This window comes from Caloenas nicobarica, chromosome 4 (genome assembly GCF_036013445.1).
Source record: "Caloenas nicobarica isolate bCalNic1 chromosome 4, bCalNic1.hap1, whole genome shotgun sequence".
Lineage (NCBI taxonomy): Eukaryota > Metazoa > Chordata > Aves > Columbiformes > Columbidae > Caloenas > Caloenas nicobarica.
In genome coordinates, this window is record NC_088248.1 from 63,068,647 (window position 1) to 63,092,534 (window position 23,888).

Below are 23,888 nucleotides of genomic sequence, written 5' to 3' on the forward strand. Positions count from 1 at the left end.
TGTCAAAAGAGTTTTCCTAGCTGTGTAAAAGATATGACAGCTATTTAGTTTTAACGTGGTGGCAAGTAAAACTCTATGCCTATTTGTAAATATCTGTATGGGTGCTACTGCTAAAATATTAAAATTCAGGTAGATGTAAAGGATTTTAATCTGTCATTTGGATCCTACTACTTTTTTCTCTTTAAAAAGTGTTCTTCCTTGTTTGTAAACAACATTTTGCTTTTAACAAACAAGTTTTCTGCTCCTCCGAAGTTACAGTTAAAAATTTGAAAGACCAGTTGCTGGTTTTGGGTATTCAGTATACTGAAGAAAGCAACATTGGAAATACCATACACACTCACGCACGTGCCTATGTGTGTATGTATCTGTACACACACCTGCAATGTTAAAACTTAGTCTGCTTGCTTGATAGTATTTTTAGTATGTAAGGCAGGATAGAATCCAGTTTAATCTATTCTGTTCTAACTTGAAAGTGTTACAAGGTAAGATTCAGTGAAACTGAAATCCTCTTGAAGACAGCTTTGTTTTTCTAAAAACTCCTGAAGCAATTTATTTTGCCACAGTTTCATCAAATGTTTATGGAATTCATTTCCCTAGAACAGATGTGTAAAACTCATTTTCATCAGGGGCCATATCAGCCTTGCAGTTGCCTTCAAAGAGACAAATGTAATTTTAGGACTGTACAAATGTAGGAGTAGTAAAATGAGTTTGACACCTCTGCTCTAGAATCTCTTTATTTGTTCACTACTTGAGGCTTTGTCTAATTCATTAATGTTTTAATGTTGATGGCTTTTTATTGAATGGTTCACAATTCATGTTTATGTAATGGAACTTTTTCCAGATGTAATGATTCTTATTTCCAAATGTTCAGAGCTTATGCTTTGCTTTTGGTGTGGGGGGCTTGTTGTTTTTCCAGTTATACTGATTTGATTTGTTATGGCAAAAAATATTTGGAATTTTGTTCTAGCTCAGGAAATATCTTTTTATGTGTTTGTAACAAAATAGAGTTCAATAGGTAAGACATCTTTAATTACAAAAGGTACTTGCAAAGCAGGTGGCTGTTTATCTTTTAGGTTGCTCTTCCTCACAAATGTCAAGTAAGTGTTGAGAGACATGACCAGTTGTTATTTGAACCTGCCACATCATATTCCATTCTGTGCAGTAAATAAAAGTGCTCCTCCCTTCTACTTGACTCTTTTTCTCAACATCTCAGTGAAATGATTGAGCAACAAGTGTTTTATCTCCTTTCTGGTTTACTCATTAGTTCATTTAGTTCCTCATGACTCTTTCTGCTCTTTTCAGTGTAGAAAAGATTGTATTACCCATTATTTCTTTAAAACAGTAAAACTACATCCTATGTAAGGTGGGCTAATTCCTGTCTATGGTATTGTGCGCAGTTCTTAAATGTAGGGGGAGCGCTTTATAGCCTCTTCTACATGGTCTAATATTTGTTTTAGAGAGCTCTGAAAGGGAACGAAGAGTAATGTATCTTAAAAAAAATTGTTTCCTTTTTCTGCTTAGGCAGTGTAAGCGCTTCAGTTTGCTAAATTGTCATTCCTCATCACTTGATCTTTCATTTTGAGAAAATTTGGTTCTCTGTCAGAACTGCAGTGGTGTTAACATAGCTCTTTAAAGAGAGACACTAGAACTTTGAAAACTTCAGTCAGAAGAATCTAAGATTCTGTCATTAAGTAAACTAAGCTGCTGGTTAAATTACTGTGGTCGAACTGGCAGAGGCTAAATCATCATATTGTGGTGGTTTTGGCAGGTGCAACTTCATTACTGCTATGCTCTGCAAATAGTCGGATGCTCTTAAAAAATTAACTTCACAAAATTAAATTACGTCTTCTGAAATTACAAAAAAAAATCCGCTCTGCTGTAATTTCTTCCAAGTCAAGGAAGTTTCCTAAATTATTCTCATATAAACTACTCTCATTTTACTAAAATATTCTTTGACAACATAAAAGCACATGCTTTGCTGGAACACCAAATCTAAGGCAAAGAGAGAAGTGGACCTGGTGGAGTTCTCTTCAGAATTACAGTCTTTGATGATGGGTTCCTGAAACTAATTATCTGTGCTTGAAAGGTACAGTTTCCTTTAACAATTAAGACACACTTTTTTATTAATACCTCAGACCTGGAGACTCTGGGCAGATTGATATCTGCTTGTTTTGAAATCTTTTATAGAGCTAAATTTTTGTTTTTCTTGAAAATATTTTTGCACACCAATAGAAACTCTCATGGGAATGTGGAAAAGTTTTTCTGTGTTATTTGAAAAACACCATGATATGAAAACTCAAATTGCATGTTAGTGAAACTCTGATAGGACTCCCAGTTAAATTACATTTAAAGGCATTTTACATCACGTCCACGAAGCAAGTAAGGACTTATTGCGGAAAGTGAGACACTTTTTTTTTTCCTATGGATACTAGCTTTCTTGAGAAAGTATAGAAGTAGATTATGAATTTTCTAATATGTGAAGATTGATTGACAAGATCTTTACATTTCTTCCATGTGGAAATAGCTACAGATTATAAATGTGTTCTGTGTTGTTTTTATTTATTTATTTATTTCTGTTGTCTTCTCCCTGATGTAAGTGTATTTAAGTCCTGTCAGGAATAACATCATTAACTTCTGTTGTATTATATCTACCTCTTAAAATTCCCATTGTCCTGTGAAATCGTCAGCTTATGCTTTTCAGTAGGAAATAAATAGAGCAGCATTACTTCAAGAAAGAAAGTGGATAAAGAAAGCATACCAAGGAAAAAAAAAAGGCAAACCAAAGCAAATATACTGGCATTCTAATTATGGACCTTATTTCTTCATATTATCAGGTTATTAAATAAATTTGAACCTATGTTGCACACTTATTCCCAAGCCTATTTTTTTTTCTAAGGGCTGTAGCTGTTAAATACATAAACTTCCAATTGTCTGGTTAAGTTAATTGAGAAAGTAGTGCACCTGTCCACCAAAATGTGTAGCTTTCTGCCAACCAAAAAAAAGGCAGGTACATTCAGTATTTTCTGACAAGTAGTCTTTTCTCCTTTCCATAACAGCGCGTAGTGTAGCGACATTACAACCTTCTCTTTCTTTCTTTCTTGTAAATCAGACGGAAGGGAAGAGCACTTTCACTTCCTTTATAGGATGGAATGTGGTGTCACAGGGATTCCTCCTTGGTGAGTAAATCCTGGTTTTCTTTTTCCTTTTATGCTGTCAGCCAAATTCACCCAGCTACATGTAATCAGTAAAAAGACTGATTACGAATGAATAGTATAGCTAAATTAACCCACATACTTCAAAGGAGAGACCAACACTTAGTTTTAATAATCAACACATGAAATTGATTTGGTGCTGTTTACGATAGATTTGTTTTCATATGTGACTTCACATCATTGTGGAAACAGTTTGTGATCTTAACAGATTTAAAACATTTTTTTATGTGGAATGTCCGTGGACCAGTTTGGCCAAATTTAAAATAGGATATCTTGGAAAAACTGTAGCCCCTGCTGTACTTATAGTGCCTTAAGCTTTTCTGCATTTATTCCAAGTAATGCTTCAGTCAGGTTCATAGCCGTATTTTTGTGTGTACTTCAAGCAGTTTTTTGTAATGTTTAATGTGAATTATGGGGAGCTCTGAAAGTTCGTTGCCAGGTATCTTAGACTTAAAGTTGATTCTCTGCATAATAAAATACAGGACTTCAGCATATGTTCATTTACTGACTTCAGTTATAGTTGATTCTGTTATTAAAGAAGTAAAGTCTTAATGAAAGCTAATGCTAGTTGTCACTTATTTGAAACCTCATTTTTTTTATTTATTTTGAGACAGCTCTCATCGGGGCCTAACAGCAAGGTTGGTTTCGTTTCATTCTTAGCATGGTCTTGTGCTGTGTCGTGTGCATGTAGAGGCTTTTTATTGTTTGAGAAAGGAAATGCCATCTAATCTTGGCAAACCCAGCTCTCTGTAGCTTAGAATTCTTTGGGACATATTTTTATCAGCACTTAGTCTATCCGTCTCACAGTTTTACAACAGTGAAGTCCTGCCTACTCTAAGCTGGATCTCTTTTTAAAGTCTCAACTGGTTATTAGATTTGATCAAAATAGCTTCTCTTCCTGAAGCCAAACTTAATTCCAAACTTGAGCATAATTGTACGAAAATATTTCCAAGAGATCATTTTGCACATTTCGAAAATTCTTACTGTGTGACATTATGGTCAAGTATGCCCTTCAGACAAACTCGCTTGGCTTTCGTTTTCCCTGGCATTTTTGCTTAATATGCTAACAGGAAAATATCCCCTTATATGTTAATCAAATAATTATTGTTTATGCTTCATATAAAATTAGAAACCTATGATACTGTAGTTCATTAATGAAGGATACGTTGAAGGATTAAGACTTTGATCAAGACTAAATATCTACATGTAAAACAAAACCTCATGATTCAGTTTTCATACAAGTATCTGTGATGTAAAAATGGAGAAAGAAAAGGTATCTGAACAAAACTTTAACTAGACCACCATTTCACTAACTGAAATATATTATTAATTAATATAAACCTCAGTAGTTGTCTAACATTTTCAATGTTAATATTGAATAAATAGTACAGTTAGAAAAGGTTTGCTGTAAAATTCTCGCTCGAACTTGTAACCTCAGTGCTAAAAAACTTCATTGCATTACTAGACAAACAAGAAACCTTTATGAATGAAAAGGGTTTTTTTAATAGTGTAAAGTACAGTAGCATTTGTAGAAATAATACTGTTATCTTAAGAGTTTATAAATATATATGTAGGCAGGTGGTGAAGTTCATTATTTTATTATGGTTAAAATATACATCTAAGGCATTATTGTGGTGATAGTGTATTCATATTTTTAAATTACTGTATATGTGAATCAGCATTGGAAATATTTTTTGTTCTAGCTGTGAAGGAGTAATTGTTTAGAGTAATCTGAATTATTTGGATGAGACTACAGTAAAGGAACCAATTAAAAATGCAGTCATCCTGTTGAACATCTTTAAACTGTAAAATTAAACAAAAAAAATGTATTGAATTCCTGCTGGTTTAAAAAACAAACAAATAACACACACCAAACAAAACCAACAACTATAAACCAAACAACTCTACAAAGTGACTAGAAAAACATATCTAGTCAGACTTGTGAAGATTTGAGGGACACCAGAAAGCCTGAAAGACAAAAGTAAAGAAGTCGTATGATGGCATATGACAGTCTGTGCAGAGTTAAGTTTAAAAGAATTTATACAGAATGCGTATGCATCAGAAGCTAAAGTAATTAAGTATTCAGACAAATATACTTGCTTACAGATTAGTTTGTATACAATATAGTGAAAACTTTCATTTTGCAATGATAGTTGCTGAAAAGCACAACACAGACAACTCTAGTGAGACTTTTACACTTCTTTCTACAGCAAGAACAAATTCCTGTTTGTCCTGGGGCATATTCTGTGTCCCAAATTCAATAAGTAAGGCTTATTAAAACACTTCACACCTGATCTTTGGTTTTTTGGAAGTCAGTCACTTAAAGTTCTGCAGTAGCTACTTGTGATTTTTAACATATTAAAGCCAAATATCAGTAAACTGTGATTTATTTTTAATAATGCTCTACTTAATGCTAAGTAACTTTAATTGTACAGCTGTTGGAACAGAAAAGGGATTGGTGGGGTAGATGCCAATACACTGAAAACCTTGAGCTGTTTTGCTTCTGAAAGGAAAGATACTGTGAAATCCAGATGCTGCTCATTTGGAACAGTCACAAATATTACACATCAGTAGGACGATGTTTGTATGGTCATAGCCCTTATGAGTGACTGAACCTCACGTTTTTCAACCAGTAGATGGAGACAGAACTCTTATTACTAGTGATATGAAATGTGGATCATGGCCTTTTGAGTATGGTGTCAAATAGACATACCGTGAAAATTAGTCAGGTAACTAGTTCCTTAACTTTCACTTGTCTAAGAAGATTGCTTATGGCAATCACTTTTTCACACCAGATTTTTCTTTACTGGGTAACTGGTTTATGCATATCTTGAAATAGGTTTGGCTCTTAATTTTGTAACACTTAGAGTATATTTTCTTACATGTTACAAGTAATCATGAAAAAATTTAGATTTTGTTGTTCCTAAAATGTATAGAACACATTCATGAGTAGCCAAAATATTTGGTAGTATTCTAATTTAACAGTATTTTAGTTTTATAGAATAGCAAAGTAATTCTTCCTAACTGTTTATAAGGGAAGATGCTCGCTTTTAGCTAAAGCGAGAGGAGATACACAGATCCAGTTGTTTTCTAAACCGAGGAAAGACTTGGATTCACACTTTCTAAGTGTGTCTTGAGGTGGACAAACCATGAACTGGAAAGTTTGAAGCATGAGTATTAAACCTTGAGCTTATGAATTCTGTTGTAAAAGGAAATATTTTCCTGTAGCAGACCAGTTTTCTGAATTCTTGGTTCTTGGTTCTTGGTTGATGTCAGTTGGTGCACTGTATGAATTTTGCTGTAGTTTCACTTTTAACTGCCTTGAACACTGTGTGATTAGCATTGAGCTCAGCATGCTTCTCCTTTTGTTAATTGACTGGAGTGAAAGAGAAGCACGCTGTGGTGGAATAAGGAGGTATAGTAGTAAGGTTTGCACATCACTTTCTTATATTAAAATTAATAATAAGCTTGTATATCCCCTTAGGCATGCATTTATATACTTACGTTATTTGGAAACAGAAGGGTTTGTTTCAGTGGAGGTTTTCTGTCAATTAGTAGACTTAATGGTAAATGTACCCCAAGGCTGAGAAGTTTGAACATCTTGTTAAGTACACACTGTAGAATGCTGAAGTCCTTGCATGGTTTTTTTCTGTGTCGCCTTAATTTACTAGTTAGTGTTACAGTGTGAGAGAGTTTACCTTTAGAAGAATGCTTGGATTTTCACTCTGAATTCATGCAGGTTGAAGGATCATCTCATGTTTAAACAGCTCGGTGTATTCAGCACTAATAATGGAAAAGCAATAGAAGACTTTATGTAGTGGATAATAGTAGTTACTGAGTAGTTACTGGAGATAATAAATAGAAACATATCTTGAGAAAAATGAATGCAGAAAATATAATGTGTGTAATGGGTGGGCTATGACTTTTTATGACAGGCATAGAATCACATCAGCCTCTGTGTGTTTATATGTATTAAACAGTTTAATTCAAAGGATAGGAATGATTTGTGACAAATACAGCTTGAACCAATGTGAGCCTGATCATGTGCTAAAACTGCAATGTTCAGTTCTCTCTGAACGCTGACTGCATCATTTCATAACTGCAGGCTTTGCAGTTACTTCTATGTAGTTGCCAAAAGGTGACAAATCATTAGACTTAATCCATTTACTTGATTTCCTTGTCTTTGTAGGAAATAATTATCCCTATCCCATATTATATTCAGAGCCACACCTCAAAATCCTTTCGTAAATATTATTAGCCAGAGCGGAAATGGATTCTGCTGCAATAAAAGTGCTTTTGTGGGTTTAAGCAGTAGTCATGTTATTTGTAGACCATAGATTACTTGCCTAGTCAGTATGAAGGGGTCTTTCTTAGTGTGCAATGAAAGAACACTGGAATATATTTTAAATGCCAGGTTCTTGCTCTTTTCACTTTCTAGAAAGCAGTTCTCTGTACTCAGCCTTTGCGATACTCCCTTGTATTGACTAGGGGTTAGAGATGCTGACAGCTCTTCTGTCATCAAACTGAGTAAGGCGAAACCGTGAGGATATTTTTGCAATTTCTTTTAGACGTGTGTCTTGAAGTTGTCACAGCATTACTATTGGTTCTGCCTCTCGTGGATGAGAAGCACAAGAAGTTATTGCATAACTTTGAATAGAACACTAATAGACTGGTTTTAGTTAAAACATCAGAAAAAAAATGAGTGTTTACTGCAGTTTTTTCTAGATATACAGACTACTGAGAAATTAAATCCAAGTCACTTTGAGAGGTAATCTTCTCTAAAAATGTTATTTGCATGTACTTTATTCCACAAAAGCTTGACTCCCGTAAGGCACAGCGATCAAGTGCAGTTGATCTAACCCTTTGGGCAGCCTTTGAATTGAATCATAGTGATATTCATTTTGTTCTGTACACAGCACATTCTCAAAATACCTTAATCTTTCCAGCATATAGGATCCTGTGTGTGAGTTTGGATTCACCTTCATATGGCATTTTTCTCCTGAGTTAGCTTTCAGAGTTGAGACCACCTTTAGAAGAGCAGTGGTGCTCTTGGTTGTGTGTTGTCTGTTCTTAGTTTGTATTCCCCTGTGATGGTTGCTGTCTGGTCTTACATCGGCTTCTCCTGAGCTGATTTCTCTCAAGTGAGTATAGTCAGACTGCTGAAAATCAATGCAAGCAGAAGACTGATGGGGTTAACAGTACAGAAAAACTGCAATTTGTGACTGTACTGCTGGTTGGGCATCTTTGATGTTATTTATAAGCCAGAAAACCTTTAACATGATAACTCTCAGTCTGTATTGATTTGTGGTGTGGACATCAAAGCATTTTCCTGTGAGAATCTTTCTGGGCTGCTTCAGAAACTTCATGAACAGGTTCTGCCTACTAGCGCATTTCAACGAGAGACCATTCCATCGTAAAAACTGGTACCTTGCCAAAGTTTTAAAACAGACTTCTGAAGTGGGTGTCTCTTCTGCTAGTCAGGTTTTCTCTACCAGGTACTTGCTGCTTCTCTAATGCTAAGGTAGATGTTGGCTGGAAGAATGAAGATGCTAATTTTCTGAGTAACAAATTCTTACTCTCTTTTTCAAATGCTAAGGCCTGACATTACTGTTGTGGCATGATAATGCCTTCACTGCTTTATCCCAATGTGTTGCGGAGTGTGAGTGTTGGCTGGGGGACTCGTACTGAAATGACTCTGAGTACACTTCCAAAATTGAAGTAGGATGGAGGAAAAGGAACGTGCTGTGTTATTCAGCATATGAGTGGTAATCATAATCATGTGCTGGCTTAAATCCAATAAACTTTTCAATATATGCTAACATATTTAAATAAGTATAATCATTTAAGTCAGATGTAGTTAAATAGGGCAATAAATTTTCAAAACGTAATTTTGCCAGTTGGAGGGGGTGAATTTTTTTATGTGTGTCATGCAAGGGCATAGTCATAGGTTCTTTAAGCAGCAGGCAAATACTGGATGTGTTGTCAAATGGACACTTTCACTTTTAAGTTTTTAAATTGATGTTTTCAGTTAAAACTCTGTTGTGGCGGGGGAAAGGAAGAAAACTCATTGAGACTTTTTGTCAAGGACTTAGACTGGAATAAAATGTGATGTGGTTACTGTTACTGGATGAATTCTGAGAGCAAGAAAATGTCTCTTAGAACCTGCTAGACCAGGTTAAATTCTATTACTGATAATATAATTAATTCTAATACAGATTATGCAGTAAAAGATGTATAATAAAAGGAGCAGTTACTCCCTGTTCAAAGTGTAGTACTACAAATCTGAAAGTTCTGGAAACTTTCTCATATACTCCTAGAATGAGAATGATCTATTTGCCCATTGTAGAGTGACTCTGTGTTATGATGCATGAATGCTGTCTTCAGGGCTTTTTTGTTTTGAATGGAAGACAACAAAGAAACCCAAAGTATAACATTCTAGCTCTGATGTTGTATTTAAATAGAATGAGTCAGGTAGCTGGGATTTTTAACTTTCTGCAGGATCTGTAGAATGTCTTGACTCCCAGAGGTCATAAGTAACTCTTTGGAGGTTTTTTTAATAACAGCATGAATTTTTATCAACTTACTCTATTTTTTTTTCTAAACGTTTATCAGTTTATGGGAGCATTGTATAATCTTTGGATAACCTAATCATTTAAGAAAACATAAAATGAAAATTCATAACTTGCATTCTGCTAACTGCTTCTGACTTTTTTGAAACATTAACTTCTGCAAAAACCTTTCAGTGTATATTAAAAATGAATACACGTAACAGAAATTATTTCTCTGGTTTTTGATATTTAATTCTTAAATAATCTTTTTATTTAATCTGAAGGCTCTTTAAATGCTTTGCATCCTATTATTTCTAAACTAAGTAAATAGACAAGTAAATACTGCCTTGCAATTTCATTATGCTTATGGCTGCTATTGTGGCAATTGAGGTAGAGCTGTGTTCTTCCTGTAGCTTTAGTTTATAGGTTGAAATTGAGTAATGATTCATTTAGTCTTCTGGGTAGCTTGTGGGACTATAGATAGAAAACTTCTTCATTGGTCCAAGATCAGCCTCAAGCTCTGATGTCAAGTTGTTTGCATTTACTGCTGCAGAGCTTAGAGCTAAAAGAAGATATGGAATTGCGTTTAGAACCTGTTCCTCAGAATCTAGTTCATTATACTGAAATTAAAGATGACTGCTTCATTTCTTTTGGTTGTAGCAAATGCAATTTCTCTAACTGAGGAAGTCAAAATGATGAGTGGAGTTGGCTGGAATAGGGAAGATAAATTTAAACACCAAAGGGCATGCATGCAGAAGGTTCTTAACAAGTGGGAGCTCTTACCTGAGAAATACACTCTTTTAAGTAAAGGGATGTGGCAGATAAGAGAATGTGATCCTGCTCAGGAGTGTGATCTATAACTGTGCGTCACAGTCATGGTGTTCCTTTTGTGTTGGAGCGAGGGGCAGGGAAGGAGGCAGTGATACAGTACGTTAAAATATGTCCTTGATTAACAGCTTCTCTGAATTCTTATTGACTTGGTAACTTCGGTATTTTGTGGGTGTATGTCTTTTAATGAAACTTTTTGCCCTTTTTATTTCAGTGATAGACGTTTGCTACAACCTGCTCAGGTATGTGACATTCTCAAAGGAGTTATATTGGTCATCTGCTACTTCATGATGCACTATGTTGACTACTCTATGATGTATCATCTTATAAGGGGACAGTCTGTCATAAAGCTCTACATCATCTATAACATGCTTGAGGTAAGAATGTTGGCATCAGAATATCAAGCATGCTTTTTTCAAACTATCTAAAATATTGTCGTATTACAGTATTTGTACTTAGAACATGGCACATCTCATATTCCCACAAATGTGCACATACCCTTGATAATAAGCCTGCAGTGAAACAGACAAGTTCATGAAAAGTAAGTTTTGTAGATACTGTTTCATATTGCCTAAGTCCTGGAGCTTATTAATCAATTTAGTTGAATGAAAATTGAGAACTAGAAATGGAAGAAGAAATGTCTTAAACTGAAATGCAAGGAGTGAAATGAATGAGCTTTTGAACTCATTGAGAAAAGTAGAAACTATTGATTTGAAATAGAGATAAGATCCTGAGAGAGGGCAGAGAAGGAAGATGGCAGAAGACATGGAATTTGGTTTTTAATTCTTCATTATGGAAGTATAGCTTTCATTGTATGCAAGGACACATATTACGGCTTAGCCTGTCTCAGTCCTGACTAGCAGGCAAAAGCCTGAGTACATAAACTGTAAATTGAATGAATGTAGTGAAAAAGAAAATTAAATTCTGTTTTGGGATATAAGATAGAAAGAAATTTGGGGGGGGGGGGGAAATTGTTCCTGTTTTGTCATGAATGTAAATCATGAGATTTTTAATTGCACTTCTATCATCAGTGATTCACAAAGTAAATAATGTTTTCATAGCTACAATCTTATCTCCATCCTGCAAATATAGGACATGCTAGGAATACAACCTCTTAAAAGGACTCAATCAGAGCTTTGTACACAAGAGTTACTCTACTAGGATTCTGAGATCTCTGAATGACATATTAATCCTTGTTTGAACATCTGTTGTACTTTTGTTTGAAGACTGGTAAAAAGGAGTTACACTTTAGACAAAATAGTCAGATTTTGCATAGCCATTTGTTCTTTCCTCATAAAATATTAAAATATTACTTAAGGAACACACTTTATCCTAAGTGATATAAATATAATAGAAATCACCTCAGTTGTTTATTCATAGGGTTTTGTTTCCTTTCATTCTAGATTTGTTGAAAAACATGTACAAATACTGAATTGGCACTGAGTTACTATGAGGATTTTAGTTGTGTTGAGAAGTACTCATCCATATATAGTTCTGTAATCTGTGAGAGATTATCACTTCCTAAATAAGCCGTATGCTCAAAATAGTAATTTCTCCTTATTTCACAACTGCTTCAAGTCCATTCTTGTACAGCTGAGATGGTACAGCACTATGTGCTTACCACGTAATTTGAAGAGAAACAGCAGTGTTTGCTGTGAATTGGAAGCTGTGTGCCGTTCCATTTTGAATGAAGAGTTAAATTTCTTTGCTATGTTTGGCAGAACCAAAAGTGCGTGTCTCTCAACTAAGAAGTGTTGCCTGAGTTTGTGGGGTTTTTTTAGGAAAGGGGGAATCCCGTTACCACTCATAGTTTTTAGAAAAATTACATTAGACTTTGAAGTTGGAAACGGTATTTTGTTTCCATGGTGCCTTATGAAACCAAAGATACGAAGCACAGGACGCGTTTCTTAATTTTTTTACCATGATATAGTAGATTGCAGCCACAGTATTGACGAAAAATATCATGAGATCCCGCTGAAAGACTTGGTTGAGAGTCAGCTTTCAACAGTTTGAATATTGGCTTGCTTAGACTACTTTGGTGAATTTTAAGTCTTTGCGACTAATACAAGCAGTGCTTTTTAAAGAACCGTTAAATATGCTTTTCTTTAAGTAATAAAATTACGTTTTTCACAAGCTTTCAGAATAGGAAAATCTTCTTAATTTAGTTAAATCACAGAGCAACAGAGATGTTTACAATGTCCTAATGTTTTCGGCTGTTGACAAGTCCAGGGAATATTGTCCTGGACAGATATGAGGAATGCAAAATCTTCAAATTATGTGCTGAATGCTCCAGATAGCCTAGGGGAGCATTCAGCACATTTGGCTTAAATGACACTTTTCTTTTTTAGATTCAGACCCACCGGCTCCTGCTCCTTGTGAAGCCCCAGTGTGCGTTATGCTGGTGACAGCACTCACCATGGAATTCTGCTGGAGCCTGGAGCCGGCATGTAGGGTTTAGGTAAGTCATATTTGGAAAAGCAAACAACAATATTGTGTGGTGGGTTTTAATATTTTTCTATCCTGTCAGCTAAGATACAAAGACTGCTTAAATAAAAAGGAAAGCAAAGCCACCATTTAACTATTAAAACCCTCACAATATTGTGAACAAAAACCTACCAAACTCTAAGCATTCTGTAGTTGCTGTTACCACACCAGGTGTAATTACTCAATGGGTCATCACAATGAGCAGGAACCAAATAATGCAGGCCACCTTAATTTAATTTATAAAATTTAAAAGCCGAAAACAATACCACTGTAAATATCTCTCAAACCGAAGAGCTTATGAACTTCAGATTTATGGTAATTCATCATGTCATGGGGTTTTTTCATTTTATTTCATAGGCGATGCTTAAAGACTAGCATATAGCATAGTTTACTTGAGACATCCAGTAAAAATTTGTTTTAATTCAGCCTTCGTGTTTTAGGAAACTTCAATAAATGTTGACTTGAATAAGTTAAAGTATATGATTTCTCTCCCTTTGGTATCTTTACCTTTAGAACTCTTAATTAACAAAGCCAGGAAATGATCCCAAATATAGGTTTACTTATGTTGTACCAAGAACATATCTTCTAGTTAATAGGTATGGTTCAGTATTTGCAGGTACGTTGTGCACTTAGTGTATTGCTACATGTTGTTTTAACATGTCCAAAATTGTTGTCTTACAGAAAGATAGTAAGAGGAAATATCAGTTGTCTTTATTAACCAGAGATAATCAGTTTTTCATATGTAACTACTTCTGTTTGGTTGAGTTAGTAAGCAATGAAAGCTATCTGTCTTTTTTTTTTTTTTTCAGCCAGACATGTGCCTCATGATACTGAATTTAATTTTTGAAGTGCTATTTTTGTTGTTCTGTGCAGCTTAGTTTTGATGTTACTGAACTGTAATGTATAGGCAGAAAAAAAAAAAGTCTTGTAGTTATCTCCAGTTTTACATGCTTGCTGGTGATGAAGTGTTGAGAACTTGTGGAACTCCGTGTGACCTTTATTGCTATGGTATTAAATTACAAGCTCAGATTGCTGTCTGTGGTTTTCCTGTCTTTAGAATTGCTGCTATTTTTTTTTCCTACTTGTGCATATATTCTTTGGGCTACACTTTAGATATTTGTAGTTTTTTCAAACTAGTTATCCCTTTTTGGCAGAATTTCTAGTCCCCCTTGATCACTTGCTGTTGTGTTATATTGCTTTTCATTTTGAATTCTGCTTTATGCGGAGATTTGTGTTGAATATACACTTTATTCCAATATGTAAAGAAACAGTATAGGCAAATCTAATTTCAGTTCTTCTTGTACCTGTAAGCTGATATTCTCTCCTATCACACATTGGAAATTCACTTTTCTTTATTTTTTCCACCTATTGAACGCAGAGGGTTGGGGGAAAAAAAATAGGATAGTTTGATGCAACATACATATTGCTTTGTCAAAGGCTGAAGTTTGAACTGTACCTGGATGTCTTCTAAGGAAGCATCTAAGATAACACTACATGGTTCTATATTGTAAATACTGTTGAAAAGGGGATGGTAAATTTGAGAGAGAAGAAAAGCTGCTGAGCATACAAAAGGAACAATATCACTGTGAAATCCAGAGTAGAAACTGAATGAACAAGAGATGGAAAGTGATATATATTTGAAACTTTTTTAGGTTGAACTGTACGTAGGGTGGCATTTTCAAGTGTCGGAGAGAAATTTATTGCTTTAAGGCAATAAAAAATTTGTCTTGTTTAGGTGGCTGATCGTCTGTTTTCTTCATTTGGACAAGACATTTTGGATGCTCTTTACTGGACAGCTACAGAACCTAAAGAAAGAAAAAGAGCTCACATAGGTGTGATTCCTCACTTCTTCATGGCAGTGCTGTATGTCTGTATCCTTTTTCTTCAATTGCAAAATTTTCTAAATTAAATTACACATTGCATTATTTTTTAATATATTTTTTAAAATTGATAGTGTTCCTAAATCAGTGTTCCTTTCAAAGATCACCACTTCTACAGGTTTTTAAAATGAATGAAAAAAAGCCCTTTAACCTATGTTAGAAAAAAACCAAAACAAAACCAAAAAAAACCCAAACAACACCACCAAAAAAACAACAAAACAAAAAAACCACCAACCACAATTGCATAATGGTATACCGCTGCAGTAGTAGACAGCTTTTTTAATGCCTAGTGTGTAGTAGAAGGAAAAACGGTAACTGGATAGTTCATGGAAACGTTGATTTCTTACTTGTATTTGAGAATTTTGAGTCACAGGGTCTTGAAGACAATGGGGTCTTGTTATTTAGTGGAATGTAACAAACACGTAGCTTGAAAACATTTTCTTGAAAGGATAAACTCATGTATGTTCAGGATGCAAATGAGTTTAGTGTGGAGAAACTTTATAGTGAACTGATAAAAATGATCTGTGAAGAGATGTGTAGTCCAATAGATGATGTGATGAATTGGGAATTCTTGTACTTTCCCGTTTTCTCTGAAAACTTTAGGCTAATTCTGAATCTTTCTTTGTCTCAGATGTTTTTCCTTCAGGTTGTATTGGAGTTTCTCCTGACTAATGTCATTGGGCTCTTTTATAAAAAGAAAAATTAGCATAATTATTACATGCTACAAAGCACTGTGGGTACTTTACATATATTGAAGTACTATCTTGCTGTAAATCTAGTTGACAGGGAGATAGAATCTTTTTTGTTAAACTTGGGAAACAAAACAGGAAATTTGAGGTTTGGTGATATTCAGTACTGTTGTGTAGAAAAATTATTTCCTAATATGCTTCCTTAACCCTGCTATCTAGTCCTGCATGCTATTCTTATAATGGTTCAAGCAACAACCCTTAATGTGGCCTTCAACTCCCACAATAAATCACTGCTTACGATCATGATGTCCAATAATGTAAGTATGCAGCTTCATTATATTAGCTACCCTAATTTTTTTTCAGCATTCTTCATCTTTGTGTATCATGTGTCTGTTTGCATATTATTTGATTGTCTGATTTGTTTATATCAGTTTTTTATCAATAAAACCTAATTAACTGTTTTTAAAAATTGCAGTTCGTTGAAATAAAAGGAAGTGTCTTCAAGAAGTTTGAGAAGAACAATCTTTTTCAAATGTCAAATAGCGGTATGTATAGTTGTGCTAACCAGGAGAAAGTGTGAAGCCAGAGGCTGATTTTTTTTTTTTTTTTTAAATTATTATTTTATTATTATTTAATATTATCGTTAAAACAGCTTTACCTTGGTGAATTTGAGTGTTCTGATTTGAATTCCTCATCTTCCCTAATAGTGCTTGGTTCAGTAGGGCGAAACTGGGATTCTACTTCTAGGAACACTGTTTTTCCTTAAATGGCTAGTTTTTATTTGAGGAGCTAAAACAACCCATCGGCTGTGTGCTAAAGTTATTATTAAATACAAATTTCAGATTTAAGTTATGGTATTCAAATGGTGTTCAAAATGGTGTGGTATTCAAAATACCCATGCTTCAAAGTCTTATGTTTTCAAAAAGTTGCCATCGTAGTGTACTGTCTTGACAGTGATCTCAGAATGCGTGTTGGTTGTTAGTTGTGAAGGTGGATCTTGAAATACTTCCCAACGCCAAGAAAAAAGAAAGTAACGAAGTAGCTGGCTTATGAAGGAAACACCAGAGATGACTGCAACTTTTGACAACCTAGCAAGATAACAGTAGAGGGTACTTAAGAAATACATGATGCTTCTGGCACTACTTAACTGTGTTGCTGCTTAGTATGAAATTTGGGAACTCTTATTCAGTGTTTCTCGTGAGGAAAAGCTGGTACAGGTGTACTTTGATGGAGGTTCTTTCTAATTCTGATATCAGCCATCTGAAATATTTGTTGAATTCTTGGTTTCAAAATAAATAGGACAGATTGCAGTTTAAGGCTGCACTAGAGCTTCTTTGCTTGTAATATTTTCTGATCTTTGAACATGTTTATTTCTGTTATTTTATGCAGATGATATTTTTTATTTATACAGATAAGCAAACAAAATAGAATATATTTGTTTTCATTTCAACTCATAGCTTTTTAAACCAGAGAACTCACATGTTCAGTAGGTTAAAAAAAATTCAGCTGCTTATTTAAAAGCAGATGATTCGCATTTTTTTATCCAGAGTTAAACTTTCAGCAGGCTTGCTTCAGGTTTTGAATTCTGGCTACTGATGTGATTTTTGTCTAATTCATCTGCAAACTTCAATGATACTACATGCAAATGTTAAATGGTAGGTGTTTCGCGATGCTTTGGATGAAAAACTATTTATATAAATCTTAAATACATCACATAACAGAAGAATTCGCACTAAATTTTAATGTACCTCTTAGAAGTTCTTAAAAACCCAAAAAACTAATCTTCTCAGCTGGGTCGATAAAGTGTTTTTTCTGTGCTAATAGTATTTTTCTTTCCAAGATTTAAATAATTACATTTTTAAAATGTATTTAATAAGTTTTCTCTCATTAATCACAATACTCGCAGAAAATAGTTACAAGTATGCGCCTAGTTCTCCTACTGAAAGGCAAAGCCTCTTTCTTGATTTAGATGTTGAAATGGATGAGGGACTGCTATTAGAGAAGGCTAGTAATTTCCTCCATAAAAAGCACCTGCAATAGTATGCTAGAATAAATGTATATCAATATTTTATTGCTCGACATTATTATTGAAGATCCATTAATAGCAATACTGGGTCTCCCTTTATCACTTGGTGGAAAAAGTGATGCCATTCATTTTACCATATGGGGATGGAAGCAGGTGGGTACATAAATAGAAGAGTGCACAAAACAAGCTAATTTATTCCCTTCAAACAGATAACTTTTCCTGGAAACACTTCTTATTATGGTTATAAATAGCAGTGTTTTTCTTCGCGCTGGTGAATAACAGATAAGTTTTTAGGAGAGATTTTCGCCTCTTTTGAACTTGAACACATTTATTGCATCACAGCTTCAGTAAGGATGGATCAGTACTGCTTCAGTTCATGTACTCTGGTAACTTTCTTATCCTTCAAATGTTTTATTCCCTGCAGCTGAAATGTCAGTGCATCTTGCACTGGCGTGCTGTGCCAATGCTACATCCTGCCCCTGGAACCGAGGCTAGTCTTGTCCTGTGGACTAAGCTTCCAGTTAGGCTTTGGAGTACTTCGTGCGTCCTAGAATATGCTGTGCTTGAACTACATGCCTGGACTGAACTAAACTGCTAAAATAAAGCACTAAATATAGGTTCCCCTATATATTTTCCACTTTTCTCCGTTTCTTCCAGCTGTTTTCTCAGGTCTGCTGTCTCTGCTGTAGGGCAGCAGTGGCACCAGTATGTTCTTAAGCTTAGAAAGACTGAATGGATGCCCCCTTGTCCCACCTTTTCTGGGGCTCTACTGAAAGTATTACCATTGTCTGATTATTACACAGAAGCTAAATTCTTGAGGGGGGTTAAATAAGGTTTGTCTCATAGAGGCATCTGCAGAACTTGTCATGAATAGGTGAAACTCCTTATTTAAACATGTTAATGAAAAGAAAAATATGAAATATCAGAAAAGGTATCAATGACCTCGGGGGTAGACGTTGTGATCAAGAGAAGTTGTTACAAATAGAATTCAAAAGCAAGTAATCTGGTGAATAGAAGCATGAAAACAAATTAACCATTTCAGTTGTACTTTCTAAGACATTTCTATATTGTGAAATTCTGATGTACTAAGTCTTAGAATGTCTGATTCTTCCTTTCCCTTCTCAGTATACTGAAATACATATTTTAACGGATACTGAAAAGATTTAATCATATGTAGTCATTTTTACCATTAGTGGATACATGGAAGCACAAGCAAATTCAGTGTCTTCTTTCAAAATAGCCTAAAGAGTGTGTATATGGGGAGTATATGGTGTGATGTGTGGCCAGGCTTCAGGGCCAGCCCTATTAAGAGAAGAGTTTAAGCATGGTATTATTATAGAATGTGGTCTGTGCATGGCGTGTGCTGACAGGAGAGCCGTCAGGGGGATAAGTATGTCTGAATTAGTGGTAGGTGTCTGCTCTTCAACACAAGGAACGTAAACAGTGAGAAAATAAACTTCTTAATCATGTGCTTGTCCTCAGCCTGTTGTTTTGGCTGTCATTTAACCCTGTCTTATAATGGAAGGGGTTGTTAAAGCTATACTTTATTCTAATTGAAAAAGTTTGTGATATGCTTATCACCAGCACTTTGTGGGATACGTTTGAATCAGAGTTGGAGTGGCTTATGTCAATGTTGTCAAGGTTTGTCATGATGGAGAATGAAGAACAGAGATGCCTTTTTCTTCTGATTTTACTTTTGTTGTGCTAAAGCAGAATAGAGACATTTCCTTTTGCCAATACCTGCAGTCTCTATAACTGAACACTAACACCGGTGGCTTGTCACTGTTTCCCCAGATTCACAAATATATTAATTTACTTTCTCTTTGTTCTTCTTTAAAAGTGTAATATACATAAGTGTGAATATAGGGATGTAGCCTTACTAAGTACATCACATCATCTAGGAGGTGGCAATACATCATACAGTAAATTCCCCTCACCTGTTTAAAAAAAAAATATATAGATGTACATATACAATATCAAATAAGTTTGTAATAAATGATGAAACATTTTTGGTACATATTGTGTATTTGAAATTTTAATTGGGAATTTAGCATTGATTGTCATTGGTTGTTTTGGATATCCTGAAGCCTTTTTTGCCCTTGTCTTTGAGGGTGAGAAATGAAATTAATTTCTGAATCATTTGGGTTTACTGTTGAAGCTGCTGGAAAATGCCCTTTCTCCCTTGCTCACACCTCTGACAACCAGTTGATGAGAAAGGCGAGGATGAAGAAGAGCAGCCGTACTCATTCCTCTCATTCTGAGCAGCCTTGAGCAGTGATGGCAGCAGAGATAACAGATTAGAGGGGAGGCCACTGAGAAAAGGAAAAAGAAGCAGAGGGGAAAAACAGGTGTCAGCCTGTCATCCAGTCTCTGTAATTAGTGGAGGAAAAAATGTTTGTTATTACAGCATGAGAGGAAATTTAAGGCCAAAGGTGTCCCTTCTCAGTTTAATCCTGTCACCTGGTGAGCTGACATATACTGAGCAGGTAATAAATTTCTGAAGGATAGGCATGAGACATGCTTTATGTTTAGGCCTGGATTAAGGTCCTTACCTTCCCACTTGAGAATTCATTTCTATCTGTGCAGACCTTCCTGGAATCTGAACCACTGAAGACAGGACCTGTGTGTTGTCTTAAGCATTACTGATCAATGATGTGTCATGGCAGCGTGGAAGTATGCAGTGTGGGAAATAAAAGATGATACCTTTTTGAGATTTTGGGCAAAAGACTGAAAACTCAGTGATTACTTTTGAGTCGCTAAGGAGTGTGATAAAGAATATCGATCAAGGAATGCTTGACTGCATATTAATCCACTGGTGACAGTGCCAAGTGACATAACTAGATTTATCAGAAAATATTGTGTTCTGGTAATTTGGGCAGTATTTTGTGGATTCAGAAGCCTAGAAGGACATCCTTGACTTGTCAGAGTCTCATTCTTCTTGAATTCTGTGTGCTTTTTGTTCCCCTCTCCTGGAGGAGCTGTTCTTTTTTTGCCCTTGTTGAATTTCATCAGGTTCTTGTCTGCCCAGTCCTCCAGCCTGTCCATGTCTTGCCGAATGGCAGCACAGCCTTCTGGTGTGTCAGCCCTTGCACTCAGTTTGGTATCATCAGCAAATGCTGAGGGTGCACTCAGTCTCTTCATCCAGGTCACTGAGGAAGAGGTTAAACAAGACTGGATCCAGTACTGACCGCTGGGGAACACCACTAACTACAGGCCTCCAATTAGACTCTCCACCATTGATCACAACCCTCTGAGCTCTGCCACCCAGCCAGTTCTCAATCCATCTCACTGTCCACTCATCCAACCCGCACTTCCTGAGCTTACCTATGTGAATGTTGTGGGACAGTGTCCAAAGCCTTGCTGAAGTCAAGGTAGACAACATCCACTGCTCTCCCCTCAATGAACCCTTTAGATATGGAGATGACTTGCCTGCAAAGAAATTATTGTCGTGGTTATTAACAGGTGTAACAAGCGATAACAATATCTTCACAGATTTTCATAATAGTTCTTTTTAGAAGACTTGTTTAGACTTGCTGATTTTTGGTGATGTTACGCTTTAGGTTTTACCCCACTTTTCAATAAATTTCGGAGAGGTTTTTTAATATGTTAAAAAATGTGATGCTTCCTGAAGCAAGCTGTATGAGTTGTTTCTGGAATTAGGGCACCAAAATAGAAAAAAAGACCCTGCCTAGTCTGGGAGGGTAAGTCATAGAACCCTGTCTCAAGTGAGACTGCTTTTGTGTTATAGTTCTTATAGTTTTGATAACCAAACCGATGTATCCTGCTGTTCCCTTTTATAGTGTCAATGTGAAAGACTAGTAGGGACCTTCTAAATAAGGTGTAATAGTTGTCTTGAAACACTTTTTTTTCTTCCTACTACTGGACCCAGGATATAGGAATTTGGATATCCGTGTTCTGTACAAAATGAAATTTGCCTTGCTAATAACTTGAAATGACAGATACGTGTATTGTCTTTATTTTTGCACCAGGAGGTGCTGGTTCTTTTTGTATCATACAAGAAATGCACAGACTTTATCAGGAAATATGACCATTTTATTAATATACTAGAAAAGACAATAGCAAGTCACAATTTAAGTCACAACCTAAGTCCCTTCTGACACTGGGAATCCCAAGTTGATGCAGCATTGGATGGACCTCCAATCAGGCCACAGCAAACTGCAGAGATCCTCTGCAGAATGAGCTTCCCAGCATCCCCTCCCCTCAAATCTGATCAAATAATTTGTGGAAAAGGTTGTCTAATCCAAGATTTAATAAATGATAGAACCTCAGAATGAGTAGATATCTGTGTATGCAAATAAATGTTTATTTGGACTTGACAGGTTGGTTGGTTTTTTTTTTACCTAGATATAAAAGAGAGGTTCACCAATTACGTGCTGCTGTTAATTGTATGTCTAAGAAATATGGAACAGTTCTCGTGGAATCCAGGTGAGTTAAACTTGTAGAAAATTTAAATACAAAAATGACAAATTCCCGTTCTATCAACAACTGTATCTCTTGCTTCTTTCCTCAGTCTGAAAGATAAGGGTAGCCAGGACGTAATTGAGGAATCTTAATTTGTTAAACAACTTAAATACACATTTTTCTATTTCTGTCTTTCTTGTAAGAGTGACTCTATCCTTTCTGCTAGAAGTATATGCTGTTATGCTACAAATGTGCATAGTTATGTTTCAAGTGGTGTCTTGAATGAGTTCTTCCTAGCTCTGCTCTTTCCTTGGAGTACACTGAGGATAAAGGATACCCTAGAGAATTTTATTTTGTGAGGCTAGTGAGATTGAAATTTGGTAGAAGATGATGTTAAAATTTCCATTCATAACTTAATATTGATTATACTTAAGATTTTAATACCATATTGAATAAATATTGAGTAAAATTTTGATTTTATTTTGTTAGAACTTTCTTTTAATAAATTTGAGCCCTGACCTGTGTGGCGTGTTTTGCTTGAATGGTACTGGTCTACCTAAATTTTACCTTGAGCATCTAAGACCTCCAGTGCTCTGTCTGTTCCTCATACATACTGAACATCTACTGTCTAATATGCGCAAGGATTGTCTTCCTAGTAGAGATAAAGCTTTACAAAATAAAGGCTTTAGAACCTGACCCTAATTGTGGTGGGATTGTATAGTACTGATAAGTTTCTAGAACAGCAGTGGAATAAGCGAGAACTTGCACACTCCATGCTGAGTGGTGATGTAAAGTTACAGAGTCTTCAGAGTCCTGAGGTTTTTTCACTGTTGAGCAAAAGTGTTATAATTTTTGTTTTGTATACTGGCATCAAATGAAATGGCCTAACTTGTTTCTTCTCAACCTTCAGATCATCTTTGGGTGTTATTCCCAGATGTTTGCATGGTGGTTGCTTCAGAAATTGCGGTGGATATTGTGAAACATGCCTTTATCACAAAATTCAATGACATCACAGCAGATGTAGGTATCCTGTTTAGAATGCTGAGTGCTGTTTTAAGTTGTCATTTATTTTGCTAATATTTTTTTTTAATGTTAAAATTCATTCCAGTGCAGAATTATTTTCATATCTAGGATATAACTTGGGAAAGCGTGGTGACTTCCTGATCTAATATACTTCTGAGGATCTTTATAATGTGGGACAAACACCTCTGCTTCCAAATTACTAGTTCCAGATCCATAAATTATTGAAAGTGTTGTATAACAGTTCACATAATAACTACAGTTCACATAACTGGCAGATCATTTTGTGAAATGATCACTAGTTACGTTGACAGAAGGTTTTACAGTTTAGACAGAGCTTTTACCTCTTCCTGACAGAATGGATTGTAGGTTAAAATTCAGGCTTTAGGAAAAGCAGATATTGTGAGGCTGCAGAATCTCTGTTCTTGCATGTGTGTTAAAGATAGAACCTGAAATCAGAGATTTTTTTCACTGTCCCTTGAGCACTAACATGAAGTAGGTTATGTTAGTTTCCCACTTGTGAAATTTCATAGGCCAGATATATATACTAAGCAGTCCTTCTTTTAAAGTAGTAGATGAGGTTACTAGTGTGTCGCAGCATGATACACTGGCCATTTGTTTTGCATGCTGTGTGAATTCAAATGCACTTGATAAGTTTTTGAAGAAGATGAGTTAGCATTTTTTCACTACTAAAACCACTTTTTAGGAAATGAGATCAGAACTTGTGCTATCTTTTTCAGCATCTCTGAAGTAACTACATTGTTCAGGGTAGAAACAAG

The 23,888-nt window shown here is 35.5% G+C and overlaps 1 protein-coding gene across 6 annotated transcripts in view; it reads left to right on the forward strand.

Annotated features, from left to right (window-relative positions):
• Nucleotides 1-23,888, forward strand: part of TAPT1 (transmembrane anterior posterior transformation 1) — a 46,554-nt gene that overhangs the window by 10,585 nt on the left and 12,081 nt on the right. Inside the window, exons 2-9 of one of the 6 annotated variants that reach the window (XM_065634548.1) lie at nt 3,110-3,176; nt 3,827-3,850; nt 10,803-10,965; nt 14,808-14,943; nt 15,861-15,958; nt 16,117-16,186; nt 22,033-22,113; nt 23,000-23,109. In XM_065634548.1, the coding sequence (XP_065490620.1) occupies nt 3,110-3,176; nt 3,827-3,850; nt 10,803-10,965; nt 14,808-14,943; nt 15,861-15,958; nt 16,117-16,186; nt 22,033-22,113; nt 23,000-23,109 (749 nt within the window). The remainder of the gene's footprint in view (nt 1-3,109; nt 3,177-3,826; nt 3,851-10,802; nt 10,966-14,807; nt 14,944-15,860; nt 15,959-16,116; nt 16,187-22,032; nt 22,114-22,999; nt 23,110-23,888) is intronic. The other 5 variants (XM_065634545.1, XM_065634547.1, XM_065634550.1 and 2 more) reach the window with 5 other exon arrangements.